A 16,745-nucleotide genomic window follows, 5' to 3' on the forward strand; every position below is an offset into this window, starting at 1 on the left:
ATAGAGGAAATGGAATTTTTCTTTAAAGAAGTGCACTATTCAAGAAATAGACATCCAATGATCCAATTCCAATCTATTAATTGGATTGATTTGTAGCACCATTAATTTCTCCTATCATGATTTTTTTCCCATTTTCTTAAAAATACCAATAATGATTCTACATCTAACCCCGAGATGACTCGAAACATCTTACCAACTAAGTTGATTATACCTTAAGATGGATAAAAGACGGAATCCATTTGAAGAGTGCAATTAATACTTTGAAACATTAAAACAGGCTGAAGCAACCAAATCCGAAATGCCACTCTCTTTTAAAGAGAGCATCATGCATTGCTGAATTGGGAGTAAAGAGAAAAAAAGGTAAAATGGTGGTTTAGCCCCACTTGCAACCAAACTTTATCCCATCCCATGTGAATAAAGTCATGTACAAAAGAAAACTAAATTATGCACCCCTCAATTCTCCCTCCCCTTTACAATTATGTCACGTTTGCTTTTCCCAATTCCAGCTCCAAAGTTGTGCACATGTTGTTTTACTCTAAATTATTCAAGATTCCATTCTTTCAAATATTTATACTTCTTTTTTTCTTAGACATAAGCAGTTTGATTTATCGGGATTGTTTGGGCAGAGATGGGCATAACTGGCAAGCTTGTTAGAAGCGTCTTCTCCAAAACCCAGATGCATGTAACTGTAAGTATTAATATTTCATTTATTTCCAAATTACAAATACCCAATATTTATATATATATAATGTATATGGGAAAATGATCAAAACAAAAATACATCTTAATACAAAAATGCCGCCCAATAAACCATGACGATTTTGTTCTGCGATCTAGTTTTGCATAGATAACAACCTTATAATAATGTTCACATATATTTTAGAGCCATCAAGGGAGCAGTGGTTCAGAGAAAAGGAAATGGAGTAGCTCAGTGCGGTCCTACTTATGCGGAGAGGAGCATAGCTCACTCGAGGACTCCGCCTCCACGGTGGCAGAGACGGAATATGCTTCGTTTAGAAGCAACGTGGCAACGGACAATACGAGGGGCAGCCGGCCAGAGGAGGATACGGCTTCTGTGCGTAGCTCCGAGGCCACGGTCAACCAGCCGGAGCCCGGTTATGACAACACAAAGGAGAAGGAAAACTCAACCTACAAACTCTTCCAGCAGGAAGATGCTGCCTTCATCATTCAGTCAGCATTTAGAAACGTTATGGTCAATATCATTACATTCATTTTCATTGCATATACTTATGCTCTCTCCTCAATCTTTATATTTAGACATGTAGTTGTGATCAGTTGAGAACTACTATATTAAAATGAGACCTTAAGAACCAATCAGTTTACTGAGTTGACATCACAAAACATATAAGTTACACACTTTCTATATCACTGAACCCTACTGATATTCATGAATCAGCAAACTGTTATATAGTTTGTCATAGTTACTTGAAACTTGATCAGGCAAGGCGTGAGGAGAGACGCGGTGCTGCCAGTCCGAGTAGAGAGTCTGTAGGCACATCACTGGAAGTACAAACTGCCGATTCATCCCACATTTTCTCTATCAAGGACGAAAGGGATGACGTCTGCCATCTTCTACGTCGTCCAACTCGGGCACAAGTGCTCAAAATCCAGGTACAGTGTGACACCAAATTATGTTGCCAAGACTTCATAACTCCACAAATTAATGCAATAATGTATATACATACAAGCAAAACAATTACATTTTGAGTCAATTAATCACACTTTTGTGTGACATATTATTAAATACATAGGAGGATTGGGATGACAGCACTGTGAGCAGTGTGATATCCAAGATGAGAATGCAGAACAGGCTCGAAGCAGCAGCTAGGCGCGAGAGGGCTCTCGCCTACGCTTTCTCACAACAGGTTACTAACAATTTGATTTGATTTTTTTTATAAACTTGGCCTAATAACAATTGTGAACTTGTGCAGCTAAGAATCTGTTCGAAGAAGCACAGCAGCGGTGAGGAGTCGAACATGGGGTGGAACTGGCTGGAGCGATGGATGGCAGCGCGAGAGCCCGAGATGAAGCTGATAGCAGACGACACGAAAGCAATGGCAAGGAATGCAGCAGTGTTGGAGGAGAAGGAGAGCTGTGGATCTAATGAGATTTCTTCACTATTTGAATTCTCGAATTCTCTCCCCAAAAATCTTCCAAAGCCAACCAACAAGCCTAGGAATCTAGCTAAAAGAAGCTTCTCTAGACAGAGCTCCACATCAAGCCATTTGACCCCAAAAGAATCAAAGGTTTAACTCTAAACAAAATTTTAAAAAAAATATCTCTATTATGTATTTCTTATCTATATTGATAGCAGGATGTGAAGAAAGTGATGTGGCATGTGGAGGAAGAGAAGGAGAAGAGAAAGAGACAAAAGCAGCCTGGACTTAATAAGAGAGACACCAAGAATGTCACTTCTATTGAAGTAGCATTGCATGATGAGACAGTGCAACAATGATTGAAGTTGGAGTTAATCAATTTGTATAGATATATAGTGTATCGTTTGCATCTCGATCGCCCCTTTCATTTCTTGTATATTTTGTCGTTTGCTCAATAATGATGGGTAAATGATCGATTAGAACTCGCATTTCATCATATTTCTTCAGTGTTTCAAGATAGAGCATGACTCTATTTAACTCTTCAGGATTATGCTCTTTTCTTCTTTTCTTCATCCCCGTCTTCATCCTTTGGCCTTTTCAATAATCTTCGGATCTTGGACATTGCTTTTCACTCAATGTCGAACATCCGTGTTCAATTTATGCGGATTTATATCAACAACACAATTTATGAAACTAAATGAGCATATACAAGGCTAATTTTATCATTACAGAAAATCAATATTGTGAATTTGTGAGGACACAAACAATAAAAATGGTTTTGATCCTTTACAAGCTGAATGATTGAATATGCACATTTGTGTTATCCTACATCAAAAAATAATCACTTTTTTTTTCATGTGTTGGCCAAGCAGTAGAGTGATTAATGCCTTTAGAGTTCGAAAGCAGCTGCATCATTCCTTTGGGAGGTGCCAAATGAGATTGGATCAAAGAATGAAATAGTGACAATGAGAAGTATGAACCAGCTATCAAAATTAGAGCAGCTCCATCATTTGTATGGTGTCTATCTGGGGTGTGGGATGGTAATAGTGACATCATTGGTTGATGCTACAGCTTCACCACTAACTAGTTGTCTTTCTGTGAAGAAACCAGGATGCTTTGCTTCCGGAATCTCACCTTCCTTCCCCAACATCCACACCACAGTCGACATCTTTGGCCGATCTTCTGGATTCTGCTGCACACATAGCAGACCTACTTTTATCGATTTTTCCACCTCCGCATACTCAAATTCTCCGTTTAGGAACGTGTCCACCAGCTCCGCCAACCTCCCTTCTTGGTAGAGTGTCCATGCCTGAAAACATACACACATTATTCAAAATAGAAATGCCAATCATTTGAATAAGTTAAATAGTTGGAAAATTTATACATGACCAAGAAGGTTGAGGCGGTGGTCAGTGTGGGCAAATCCTCTGTTTTTCTTCCCACTCACAATTTCTAGTGCTAACACGCCGAAGCTGAACACGTCTGATTTTACTGAAAACAAGCCATCCACTGCATACTCGGGTGACATGTATCCGCTGTGAAACAGAAAGTACAATAGTGTCATAAATCACCAAGACAGTAACGTGTGTATGCGTATGAGGTTATGAGCAAGGCATTCTCACAATGTTCCAACAACACGACGCGTCTGCGCTTCAGTCTCGTTCCCTCCGAAACTCCTTGCCAATCCAAAGTCTGATATCTTGGGATTCATCTCAGAATCCAGTAAGATGTTGCTGGCTTTGAGGTCGCGGTGTATTATTCTCAAGGGAGAATCTTGATGGAGATACAAGAGCCCTCTTGCAATCCCATTGATAATGTGGAAGCGCTTTTGCCAGTCGAGAGATCTACTCTTTGTTTCATCTGTAAATTAAGTACATACTTGTGTTGAGATCACTAGACAAAATGTGAGATTGGCATGAGATGATAGTGTGCAAAGACTGACCAAATAAGATTAGGTCTAAGCTTTTGTTAGGAAGATATTGATAGATGAGCATGCTTTCATCTCCTTGGATGCAGCATCCGAGAAGCTTAACAAGATTCCGATGCTGAAGCTTAGAGATTAAGATGACTTCATTCTTGAGTTCTTCCAGCCCTTGCCTCGACTCCTTTGATAACCGTTTCACTGCAATATCTTGCCCTCCTTCCAGCTTTCCCTATCATTGTAACTTGTTATAGCATTAGTTTTTAAATAGTACTCAAATAAAATACACTGGTTAGCTGCATAAATTGATTTACACCTTGCATTAATGATTAAAGTCAAAGTGAATGACATAGTTTACAGAATTAAATTTATACATGTCACGCAGTTGCCAATTGGAATTTCTCATCATTAAATGATAAAATATCATCTATACAGCTAGGCCTCATGAATTTTAGAGCATCCACCTTGGGGCACCCTAAAGCCCGCCCTATGCATCGCCACGTCAGCATTTTATCATCCCCTTCCACCAGCAGTGGGGTGCCCTAAGCATTTTACTATTGTTTTGTTAATTAATTTAAATGTTTTCAAATATATAAATGCAAACTTAGAAAAATACAACGATTAACTAAGAACGGCAAAAAATACATTGATTATAAAAAAAAAGTTACACGGGTTAGAAATAAAAAAAATTGATTATCCTACAAAAGCCCCAACTTCCGGCTCAACTCATCGATCAACCTCTGGAGGAATTCGGCTCTGGCAGGATCCGTACACTTCATAAGGGCGTTGTGCGTATCCAACAACATCCGTGCCATCAGATCGGGATCGGGATCGGCGATGGGGGGCAGCGGCCGAGGAGGATGTCGCCTTCGTCTTTCCCTTGTTCTTCGCAGCCTTGACGCCTATGGGACGCCGCCGGGAGGACATCGGTGTGCCGGAAGTCTCTTCCTCCGTGCAGGTCTGGTTGAGGTCCATCGGACGAGTTCCGCTTTCGCTGGTCGTGTAACCACCAGTATCGGTGGTCTTCGTCCTCTTCGCCGCACTGGTGTGCAGAATCCAGCCTTGGAACTTCTACTTGTCCCTCAAGAGCGCCCAGATATTGAAATGTTTGAAGTCGTCGTACATGGACTGATACGACAACAACGCTCTATCGCGCACGTCGCTCAAGCTCTCGCCGCTTCCCTGATCTCTCGAGCACTTCTCGTACTCCGCAGCGAACAAGTTGACTTACTTCTTCACCTGATCTCAGTGCTTGCGGAGTTGCTCCCGTTGGCGCTTGTACGCGCTCGGCGGCTTCGCCTCATTGTAGCGCTCGACGATGCGCTCCCAGTACGCGAGCTGCTTTTGGTTGTTCAAGAATATCGGGTCCTCCGATATATCCACCCAACACCTCGCCAAGACGAGGGTTTCTTCCGGCTGGTAGTTCGTACGGCCGGGGGCGTACTCTTCACAAGTTGTCGGAGGTGGCAACTTGTGCGCCCGGTGCTTGGTCCGCTTCTTTCTGGCGGGGGCGGCGGCGGCGGCGGGGCGAGTTGGAGACGACTACATGTCGGAGAGACCGTACGAATCCGTACTGAAGTTCGGATCGTACTGCGTGTTGGCGTCGAACGACCGATATTCGCCAGGTTGTGTACCCGGTCACCGTGCGCCATCTCCAAACATCGGGCTACTAGGACTTGAGTATCCACCGAAATCCATTTTATAGCGTAATTTGAGAGTTTACAAGTTAATCGAAAAGTTACAAATGAAAAGTGAAGTTGAGGTATATATATAACAAAATTTTTGAATTTAAATTAAAAAAAAATCTAAAACGCGATGCGTCGTCTGCGCCCGATGCTTAGTCCGCGGAGCCACAGTAACGGACGATAGCGCGCCCGATATCATCCGCCCCAATGTGGATGGCCTTAGTGGCAAGTGGGCACACGTATGAATGTCTTGTTTTGCTGGAACTTGTCTGAAATTAATTGCACATATCCTAATATCGATGTCGACAAACACTTTTATCCAAGTTTTTTCCGTAGACGAGCACAAAGTCAAAAGAAGCTTTTTTTTTTATGGAATAGGTGAGACTACCTCACTAGAGTTAAATTCTATCCTATTTCGGGCTAAACAAAATAAAAGCAAGTCTTGTCTGATTGAATTACAAGATTCACCTTATAAACAAGGCCAAATCCTCCTTCCCCAAGCTTATTGGTGGATGAAAAATGATTGGTGGCTTTCAGAATTACTGATAACTCCCAAAATGGCAAATCCGACTGATCCTCAGACTTTCCTGCAAAAAAACACAAGATATGTTTCAAAAACCGAACACCATCTATATGTTTACTCCGCGAGTAATTAGTCTGACTCTGACCTTCTCCAATGGGAGTTTTGTAATTCTTCATCTTCCTCCGCCACACATACAGACTCAAAGCCAAGACTAAAACAACAACTCCCAACACAGAAACCAAACTGGCTATCAATATCTCCCGTTTCTTTCCGTCGCCAGAATCTACAATCGAAGCAAATCAGATCCAGTATAACAAATTAAAGAAGAATTGATTAACATGAACGAAATTAAATCTAACCAGCCTCGGCCTCAGAAGCAGCCATCCTCACGTAAAAAACCTGTCCATCTTGAGACATAGTCCTAATATCAATCAAGTCATGATACCAAATCAAGCATCCAATCTTCCTCTTTATATCCAGCTGCGTGTACGCCATACAAGAGCAGTTCCTCAAACACTCTTCCCTGCACTCAACGAGCGTTAACGACGAATCATGCCACGAATCCCGAGCATCGGGCAGCTTGATCCCTGAATACCTCACAAACACATCACTCCCGTCGCAGCTCAAGTTCTTCCTCCTGACACAACCGTCCGACCAATCCGCCCTCACCCACCCCTCGCGGTCCCGCGCCACAAACCGCTCCTCGTCGAGGCACCTGCACGACGGCGAGCCAGCCACGTCGCAGCTGCCGTACGCGCCGCAGAGCCTGTAAGTATCGCAGATATCCGATGGCAAGCTGAAGTAGATCACCCATCCGCGAGTCCGATCCACCCAAGTCCACCTCCGCGCGACGCCGTTTTGATTCAGCGCGTATCGCGAGATGAAGGACGCGTCGACTGAATCAGATCTGTAAATCACTCTCTCCTCATCCATCACGAATGTGAGCTTGTAAGTAGGGTCCTCCTTCGGGTTGGGGGGCCCGGGGAAGCGGAACCCATTCCACGGCCCGATCCTGGTTAAAACGTCGGAGCCGCGCTTGAGGAGTAGCTGCGGGTAGCCCGTGGGGTCGAGGTGGTAGCTGAATTCGCCGATGGCAGGGTCATCCACGCTCTTCCATGACGTCAGGTAGATCTCCTTCTTAGTGATTAGGTTCCAGCCGAGGTCCATGCCGGGGAGATACGTGTCGGTAGGGTAATCGAAGCTCTGCCAGAGGAAATCGTCATCCTCGCCTCCAGCTGAAATGACCAGGTTTCCGGAGTCGAGGAGCAGCGCGGTGGGGGAGGCGGCGGCAGCGGTGGGGGAGTTGGAGGACCAGACGGTGGCATTAGCGCTGGTCTGGAGTATGAGGATGCCGGGGAGGACGAGCTTGAAGATGCCGGAGCTTTCCGTGAGCGGAAATTGGCGGTTGGCGACCCAGACTATTGTGGTTTCGGTGATGTTGTTGAACCAGATGCCGACGTAGCGGTTGGAGGAGTTACCAGGGCTGAAGAAGCCGAGGGCGAATTTTCCGGATGCGGAAACCAGGGTTTCGCCGTCTCTGAGGACTTCGTCGGCGGTTATTGTGTCTGTTTGGGCGATAATTGGCCGGAAAATTAGGGGAAGGATTACAATAAGCCAGGGAAAACGAAATGTAGCCATTGTGTAGGAAATTCAAAAAAAACAACTCACTATTCCATCAATTTAGTGATTTTGTGTGGTGATTGATTGAAGAACAACGACAAGTTGGGCTGAAATCAGTATCTAAGTCAATGTTGTTTAGTTTGAACTTGAACGTTGAATCATTGAATGTGACTTCAAAACTCGTCTTCCTATATTTTATTCTGCAATTAACAATTCTGGTGACGGATCATTGATAATTTTTAAACAATTAATGATATATGTTCGATACATGGAGTGATCAATTGTTAACTCACTATCTAGTGGCTAATTACTACTAATTTAAGAGCATATAATTTTAAAAATCTAGTGCTCTAAAATTTGTGGCATGTAATTTTTGTTTTTATTAATTAAATCAAAAAAGATAAAAAAAACTATCAAATTAGGATTTTGATGAAAATGTCAATATAAGATTTTGAAAATATCAATCCAATGTTTTGAAATACGTTGCTTTAAGAATGACATTCTACATGTATTACATTGACATATTTTATATACTATGTTAGATATTTGTTGTTGTAAAAAAATTGAAAATTTTTGAAACTTTTTTAAAATTTTGACATCAGAACGTATGCAAGTGAGATCTCGTTAGAATCCTTATGAAATTATCTTTAATTTGATATAGGTTGTGCGAAAAAATAATTTAAATCGAGAAAGTTATATTCATTTTAAAGTTATGTGATCTTTTTAAAAAATTAGTTACAACTAATTTATTATAAATTGGGCTTAATATTCTTATTGATATTTTTTGTAATCGTATTTCAGAGCTGATGATCTAGCCCATTTATTTGAATAAATGGAGACTATTATTTAATTATAATTAATAATTAAGTATTGAGTTAGCTAACACTCACATATTATTTATAAATATTATAAAAAAATATTCAGAGAAATTATAGTGGTCAATTAGAGCATCCACAATAGAGCCTAGCGCACCGCCTAGCCGAGCGCCGGCGTTAGGCGGTGCGCTAGGCTATCTATTGCAACCGCCTAGCGGATTTCGCGATAAAAAACCGCCTAGCGCTCGGCGGTTCCGCGGCGCTAGGCCGTGCGCTAGGCGATCCGCTAGGCGCTATTGCAGCGTCCGGATCGCCTAGCGCACCGCCTAGCGCGAAATTTTATTTTTATTTTTTTTTTCCGAAACACTATATATACGCGACTTGCCTGTCATTTTCATTCGCACCACTTGTATTAACGAGTACTCTCTCTATCTAAATTTCTATACAATATCAACAACGGTAAATGGATCTCAACAACGAGCCTACTTCAGGGAGTAGCGCGTCTCAAACTCCCCCGATCCCCGTGGGAGGTGGATGGAGTCAGATGCCCCCATACTACAACATGTACCCGTGGCAGCAGATGATGCCCAGGATGGCAGCGGGGGGGAGTCCGCCCGGGGCGTTTCCGGCAATGTCGGGGTGGGCACCCAGTGTCCAGATGCAGGGGTGGGCACCCGGCATGCAGATGATGCCCGGGGGGTACCGGCGATGCAGGGGACGCCCGCGACACAGGGGACGCCGGGGGACGTCTATCGCCCCAGTATTGATTTTTCGACTGGTTCGTCGCACACATCGACGCCAACGGAGGCTGCGCCTCCGGCCCAGTTTGACACTTTCTCCTTCGATGAGTTGGGGTTAGATCTTTCCGGTGTTCCGGATGCTCCCGTTCAAACGGGGGGTGCAGAGTGGGGTCGGGGCGCCCCAAAGAAGAAAGGCAAGGGGAAAAGGGTCGGCGAGTCCTCGCAGCCGGGTGAGGACGACAACTCGGTACGGAGGAGGTGGACGGACGCGGAGAACGTCGCGCTGTCCAAGGCGTGGGTGAGTGTTTGCGACGATCCACTCGTTTCGAACAACCAGAGGATCGTCAACTTGTGGGGCAAGATAGCAGCAGCCTACCAGAGGTTTTGCCCGGAGGGGAGGCCACGCAATGGGGATGATTGCCGGAAGGCGTGGGACCGAATCAGGGTTGCGGTCTCCCGATTTTCGGGCTTGTACACCAACGCCCTCCGCATGATGAGCAGTGGGCAAACTGAGGACGACTGCAGGAGGATAGCAGAGAAAGCCTTCCCCCTGAAGGGGGTGTACAAGGACTTCACCTACTGGAACTGCTATCTTGTGCTGAACGACTCCGAGAAGTTCCGAGTAGGTGTCGACTCTGGCTGGCCGAAGAAGCAACGGTTGAACTATTCTGGTGATTTCAGCGGCAGTAGCGGTGGTTCCCACGACCTCCCTGAGACGGCCCAGGAGGTCCCGACCCATCGTTCGTTTGCTCGCCGTACTCGCCCGGTTGGGCACAGGCGGGCTCAACGGGAGGCGAGGGGGTTCACAGGAGGTCCAGTCGGCAACCCCCCTTGGCCAATCCACAGCGGATCTCAAATTCTTCGCGTGTCAACAAACGCGCGCTCAGATGGTCAAGACGATGGCCGAATGGCGGGCGGCGGTGGACCCCGTGGAGAAGAGTTTGCTTCAAACATTGCTCCTGAGCATGCAGGAGGATTTGGAGGCGGCACGGAGGGAAGCTGCCGGGAGTAGAGGCGACGGCGACGGAGGCGGAGGCGATGGTTGCGACAGCGACGGAGGAGACGACGACGGCGACGAGGAGTGAATTATGGTACTTTTTTTAATTATTGTAATATTTTTAAATTATTGTACTTTTTAAATTTTTAATAGTATTATTAATGTTTCCCGTATATGTCTCGTAAATTAAATTCCGTATATTATGTGATTGTTAATTATGTCATTTTATATAATTGTTATTAGTGATGTGGCTATTGATGTGGCTGGGCTATTTATGATGTGGCTAGGCTATGGCTGAGCTATTTATGATGTGGCAGGAGGATTTTTAGTGCTGATAATGTGGCAGTGGCTAGGTTATGGCTGGGCTATTCCTATTGTGGACGGCATTACCGCAAAAACAATATCTGAAGGTGAAATGGGTATCTCAGCTTCAAAGCGAGTTCAAAACAGCCTCCAAAAATCGGGTGATTTCCCTGAGCCAACACGCCTTCGCCGGAGTCAGACCCTACCAGCTCTCCTCCGCCTCCGAGCGCCTCCACGGCATCCTGTCCGGCTCCGTCCCCCTCATCTCCAAGTGGCTCCACCGGATCCAAGTGGATCGGGCTCTGAAGACCGTTCTCTCCCGCCGCCCCGCTCAGGAGGAGGAGAGTTCGCAGTGGAGCTGTTCGCCGACGCCGTCGTTTCGAGTGCTGCGATGGAGGTTTTGAAGAGAGTACCGGTGGGTGTGGCTGGAATTGCGGGTTTCGAAGTGGTAGTGAAACCCGGAAACGACATCGTTGTGGCGGCGCTTGGGGCGTACGCGCTAGGGCTCGTAACCTTGATTTATCTCGGCTTGGACGGCTAATTGTGAATTTCATATTTATCTATAAATATTTGGTTATTTACGCCAATCGGTGAATGCCGATTATCTGCAAGCTACGAGTTTGAAGGGTGTATTTGGAATTAGATTGTAGTCAAAATAGCATTCACAGTGCATATACTAAACTTTAATTTCGAAACCAGAACCAATTAAAGTAGAGTATACCAGTTTTTTGTTATCAATTTTTAAAGATTAAAGGTCAATTTTAGTCCTAAATATATGGCCAAAATACGAATTTAGTCCAAAATATTTATTTTTGAAAAACAGGTCCATAACAAATGAAATTCGTGTCGATCAGATTCTTTTTTTCCGGTGCCGTCAATTTCCGACGGTCAACCGTTAATTAGTGTTTTGTTGACCGGATTAGTCATTTTTTTATTACTGTAGCTATTTTTTTAATTTCTGAAATATTTGTACAATAGAAAACTCATTAATAAAAGAGTAAAGGTCAATTTTGGTCCTAAAATATTAATCTATAATTAATTAATAAGTAGTAAAAAATAAAATATTAAAAAGAACAATTTTCTTCATTGTCTTTTACTCTCGTTCAACTCCTCCACAACCATGAACAGCAGCGGAGGCTTCAACTCCTCCACCGCCACCCCCAACTTCCGTAACCTGCTACTCCAATCCCTCATGTCCTAGCTCCAACTCTGCTCCCCGACACCCCGTCCTGCGCCGCCCTCTAATCCCTCGAAGAACTCATCTTCTCCGATTTGCTCCTCAATCTCTCCGAGTCCGAATCTGATTCGGAAATCGACGAGGTAGAGCCCGATGACGTGGTATAATTTGTGGCGGCACGACGCCAAAGCTTCTTACGCTGGTCGCAAATTGTGATTTTAGGACCTTAAATGAAGGTTGAGTTGGAATTGGGGAATTTCGGGAGGCGGCATCGCTCTCATTAAATCTTGTTGTTGCCGCACTTCTCCGCCATCAACGATTATCCCATGGCTTCAGAGAAGAAATTGTCAAACCTGATGAGGGAGATCAAGGCGCAGAAGCTCCAGGGGTGGTGGTCGAGGGTGCGCAGATGGAGAAGTGGTTGGGGATGGAGGAAGGGGGGTGGACGTCGAGGGTGTGGGGGTGGTGACGCCAGTTGATGAAGAGGCGGTCCTTGGCGAGGTCGCCGGCGTCGAGCTTCTTCTCCATGACGAAGCGGGACCGCAGAAGAAGGTGGGTGGATGAACCATTTTTTAATATTTCAGAATTTTTTTAAAAATATTTAAAAATAGCTACAGTAATTTAAATCGCCTAATCCGGTCAAAATTACACTAATCTATGGTTGACCATTAATTTTGACGGTTCCGTCAAAAAAAGGACCGCATCGACAACAATTTTATTTGTTTAGGACCTGATTTTCAAAAATTGAATGTTTTGGATCGAATTCGTATTTTAGCTATATGTTTAGAATCAATTTTGACCTATACTACATGAAAAACATGACTCAAAATCAAAAAAAAAAATTATTCTCTCTCTTTCATTTCTTCTTTCCCACACCACCAAGAACCTAATTTTATTTCTCTGCAACTTGGTCCGAATTTTGAATCTTGAATGTAAGTCTCTGAATCTATGTCCCTAAATTCCGACAATGTTGAAATTCATATTAAGGTTCTGAAATTGGATTTGAAACATCCAAATAGCATTATGGAATGCTATTTCGTCGAAGATGAAGTAGAAAAATAACACAAAATACCGTCAAACTAGTCCAACGTATTCGATTTCAATATCAAATACGTCCTAGATATTTGCAATTCTAAGCATGTGTCAAAAACCCTATGGTAGACAAGTATCCACCATAAAAAACTACTCCTTCCGTCCCACTTAAGATGGCATGTTTTCCTTTTTAGTTTATCCCAACTAAGATGATACATTAACCAATAACTCCTAAAATCTCGTGTCGGCCAAGGAATGTGTCATCTTAGCCGAGACGGAGGGAGTAGTACCCATCATCCAGTACCCAACAACAAAAACAAGTATTTAGAGTAATATGAACTATGGTTCGTCTTCGTCATCCTTGCTTCATCTTCTTCCTGCGGAACTTCGCCGCTAGCAACCGTCATCGCCGCTTCCACTTCCGCGGCGTCGAAACTAGGTTTCGGCGACTTAGGCGACGAGACTTCTTCTATTTGCTTCGGAGGAGAAATCAAACCGTCGGAATCAGGTTCCAACAAGTCAGCCACTGGATCAGAAGTAAGGATTCGACGAGTTCCAACCCATCTCCAACAACAGTCACTCGATTTTGGTCGGAATCGAACGACGGATTTAGGGTTTGTCATTCTCAGAGAAGAGAGAAAAGAAATCGGTTGGTTTGATTTGGTGGAGACCAAAAGTTGCGTTATTTGTTCTTTTAGTTTGACAGATTTTTTAAAGAAGTTTGAAATAAGAAAAATTAAAATTTTGATCAAAATAATTAGGCCTAATCCAGTAAAAAAACACTAATTGACGGTTGACCATCGGAAATTGACGGCACCGTCAAAAGGGACCGGATTGATACGAATTTCATTTGTTATGGACATATTTTTTAAATAGTGAATGTTTTGTACCAAATTCGTATTTCGTCCATATGTTTTGTACTAAAATTGACCTTTACTCATTTTTAAAATCTCTTTTCAGTTGATACTTTTACAAGTGCTTTACCATTCTTAAGTATGAATAGCATTCTTTTCAGTTGATACTTTTACAAGTGCTTTACCATTCTTAAGTATGAATCGATGCTAGATGCTTTCTTTTGGTTAGATATGTTAGTAAAATCATTTGTGAAGTAGAGAGACTGTTTGTAGTTTCTTACTGTTCATTATCTAACCCCTTGATCACCTATTCATGATGTGAATATCCATAAGAAACTATCACAAGGAAAAGTCCTTAATCATAATCATATTCGCTCGTAGTATAAAATTATTCTTTTATAATATTTCTAGAATTAATCCCCATGAATCCTTTGAATCAATGCATAGTGCTTCTAAAAATCACAATAACTGATTATCTAAAGATTCTAAACTATTCTCTACTTTCTCTAAATTCCAAAAAATATGTCATGAATCATGATCGTGCGTCCAAATTACCCCTATAATTTCGACACATCTTTTCGGTGTTTTATCTTATGAATTAGATTAAATAAGTCCATTCATACCTGCACGAGTTTGGGATTGGTTGACACGAAACTATATTCTCTTTCTTACTTTTCTATTCTCACTTTGATTTCAACCTAAGAGCATCTCCAATGCACGGATGTCCCACTCAGACAGCCACTAGGACTTCCTAAAAACACCTCCTGCCACGTCACTAGGACTTCCTATCCCACTGCCATGTCACTAGGACTTCCCCTGCACAATCCGCCCTTCCCATCGCCCTTCCCACTAGGACTTCCCGCAATAAAAAAAATCACAAATTCACAAATAAAACAATTTACGTTTACGGAAATAAAATTTCAACACGAATACGAACGGGAAAAATTTACGTATATATAGAGTTTTTTAAAAAAAAATTAAATACCGGACGTCCGACCCACGCCACAATGGCAGACGTCCCGGTCGCCCGTTCCGGATGTCCGATCGGACGTCCGCCATTGGAGATGCTCTAAGGAATAGTTGATAATAATCACTGTTCACATCATTTCTCTTGTCACACGTAGAATTGAAAGTCTCCACATCTGATTTTTTCTTGGTAAAAGGCAGGAATGTTGACTATTTCTTTTTTAGGAAAAAAATGTACTATTACTAATTTTTCGTAGGGACAAAAGGTGATTCGCTCACCCCAGGCGCCCCCATAACCCGGCTCGACATCGCTATGGAGGGGTTCAAACACGGTACCTCAGCGGCCTATTAGGTGGGAGGAACTTACACTGGTAACCAGCACACAAGGAGCCACCACAGTGGTGAAACTCCCACACTGCGGCTGCCAGCATTCGATCCTGTCTGCTTAGGGACAATCTACCACCCAGGAACCAACTGAGTTAAGCCCGTGCGGGCGTATTGTTTAGACACACTAGGTACTAGTAGGACTATGTAAACAGTGCTATCAATTTTAAACTAATAGTAGACTTGAAGATAGGCTAGAATATCAAATTATATTTATAATAAAACTAACATAATGCTTGAATCTTTTAATATAGGAAAATTTTAATAATACCACGCGAAATCAATTTCATTTAAAATAAACAAATATGAGATCATCGTGACAACCAGGTAATGAGAAGATTAAAAATAGTGTTGATGAATTAGAAATCAAGAGTAATAAAAATATTGGGCCAAGTCAAAATTTCTAACAATAGACTCGGCGACATTTTCGCCTCCAATTTACCAAATAACCCTTTTAAAACTCAAAGAGCAAACAAGTCCATATGTTATAGCCTCGAGGTCAAATTTGGACTTTCAAATCCACACTACAAATTTAATGATGTGAGCCACATTGACATATTCAAGTTCATATACACGACTTATTCCAGCACATCATAAATAAATGGCCTTGGTCAACAACGAATACTAAGAAAATATTGGTAATAACGAGTTTGATTCAACACTATAAATTGAGGCAATCCAACCATACTTCTCATTCTCAACCCACAACACAAAAAACACATACTTGTGTCCAAACACAACAGACCTAGTTCCCATATTTTGTTGTTTTTCATAAGTTTGTTAAGATGATGAACTCCCAGAAAATGTGCATTATCTCGTTTATGTTCGTAGTTTTTGTTATTATGTGCATGAGTCAAGTACAAGTAGAAGCAAGAATATTGTCGCAGGATTCGTCATCCAACCAACTCAACATTCCAAGTATATACGACAATGCAAAGGAGACGATGTCGTATTGGTTTCAACAGCTAGCATCGGGACCGAGCCCTAGAGGACCAGGCCACTAAGTTATAGATAAAGAATTCATTTATTTACTTTTTATTCAATTCTTTCATTCTTTTATGTCTCTGAACTGTTCGGATATTCAATAAAGATTTGGAATAGTTTCATTAAGTTTATTATTCGATCGTTACACTATCTAGTTATTAGTTTGATTCATATCTACTACTACTAATTCATTTTAAGATATATATCGTCCAACTCAAAATATTCATAGCTTTAGTTTGCATGGAGAACTCCAAATGATTACTTAAATTAGTTCTAATATAATATCGATCAAATTACACTAAAATATACATATTTTTTTACTTAAAATGGTAAAATTAAAATTAGTTTCAGTATATGCTAAGTATGTGCAAATTTAATGCTATGTAAAAAGATAGTAGGGGTATATAATATTATCAACACAATATATTGTATTAAAAATGTCACGCCCCGCATTTTCTAAGGATAGAAAACACGGTTGATCGCGACTAGGGGAGGATTAAAGAAGCGGGGAAGAAAGGGGAAAACAACACAACTCGACCATAGCTCGAAACAACTGGGAATAGCTCGAATAAAATCAGAGTATCTCAACAATCAACAACTCAAAAATGAATACTATCTCAACGATAC

The 16,745-nt window shown here is 42.4% G+C and overlaps 2 protein-coding genes across 3 annotated transcripts; one reads left to right on the forward strand and one right to left on the reverse strand.

Annotated features, from left to right (window-relative positions):
• Positions 1-468: 468 nt before the first annotated feature.
• On the forward strand, positions 469-2,661 carry LOC121753815 (protein IQ-DOMAIN 1-like). Of its 2 annotated transcripts, none has more exons than XM_042149071.1 (6): positions 469-688; positions 884-1,213; positions 1,462-1,632; positions 1,773-1,886; positions 1,953-2,267; positions 2,333-2,661. In XM_042149071.1, the coding sequence occupies exons 1-6, from the start codon at positions 629-631 to the stop codon at positions 2,474-2,476; spliced, it is 1,134 nt and encodes a 377-aa protein (XP_042005005.1). In that variant the 5' UTR covers positions 469-628; the 3' UTR covers positions 2,477-2,661. The 2 variants fall into 2 exon arrangements, with proteins under 2 accessions (XP_042005005.1, XP_042005006.1); XM_042149072.1 differs by having other exon boundaries at positions 473-688; positions 2,336-2,661.
• Positions 2,662-2,821: 160 nt separating this feature from the next.
• Positions 2,822-8,039, reverse strand: LOC121754992 (G-type lectin S-receptor-like serine/threonine-protein kinase At4g27290). Its single transcript, XM_042150280.1, has 7 exons — positions 6,606-8,039; positions 6,392-6,529; positions 6,192-6,310; positions 4,060-4,270; positions 3,740-3,977; positions 3,502-3,652; positions 2,822-3,426 (listed from the first exon to the last, which is right to left on the reverse strand). The coding sequence occupies exons 1-7, from the start codon at positions 7,882-7,884 to the stop codon at positions 3,139-3,141; spliced, it is 2,424 nt and encodes an 807-aa protein (XP_042006214.1). The 5' UTR covers positions 7,885-8,039; the 3' UTR covers positions 2,822-3,138.
• Between the last annotated feature and the right edge of the window lie 8,706 nt (positions 8,040-16,745).

The sequence above is a fragment of the Salvia splendens genome, chromosome 11, assembly GCF_004379255.2.
Source record: "Salvia splendens isolate huo1 chromosome 11, SspV2, whole genome shotgun sequence".
Classification (NCBI taxonomy): Eukaryota; Viridiplantae; Streptophyta; class Magnoliopsida; order Lamiales; family Lamiaceae; genus Salvia; species Salvia splendens.

Coding starts and splice junctions, on each gene's coding strand:
- LOC121753815 (XM_042149071.1), top strand. CDS start 629: ATGGGCATAACTGGCAAGCTTGTTAGAAGCGTCTTCTCCAAAACCCAG. Junction 689..883: donor AAACCCAGATGCATGTAACT/GTAAGTATTAAT, acceptor CATATATTTTAG/AGCCATCAAGGGAGCAGTGG. Junction 2,268..2,332: donor TGACCCCAAAAGAATCAAAG/GTTTAACTCTAA, acceptor CTATATTGATAG/CAGGATGTGAAGAAAGTGAT.
- LOC121754992 (XM_042150280.1), bottom strand. CDS start 7,884: ATGGCTACATTTCGTTTTCCCTGGCTTATTGTAATCCTTCCCCTAATT. Junction 6,530..6,605: donor TGCTTCTGAGGCCGAGGCTG/GTTAGATTTAAT, acceptor CTTCGATTGTAG/ATTCTGGCGACGGAAAGAAA. Junction 4,271..6,191: donor GATTTGGCCTTGTTTATAAG/GTGAATCTTGTA, acceptor TTACAATGATAG/GGAAAGCTGGAAGGAGGGCA.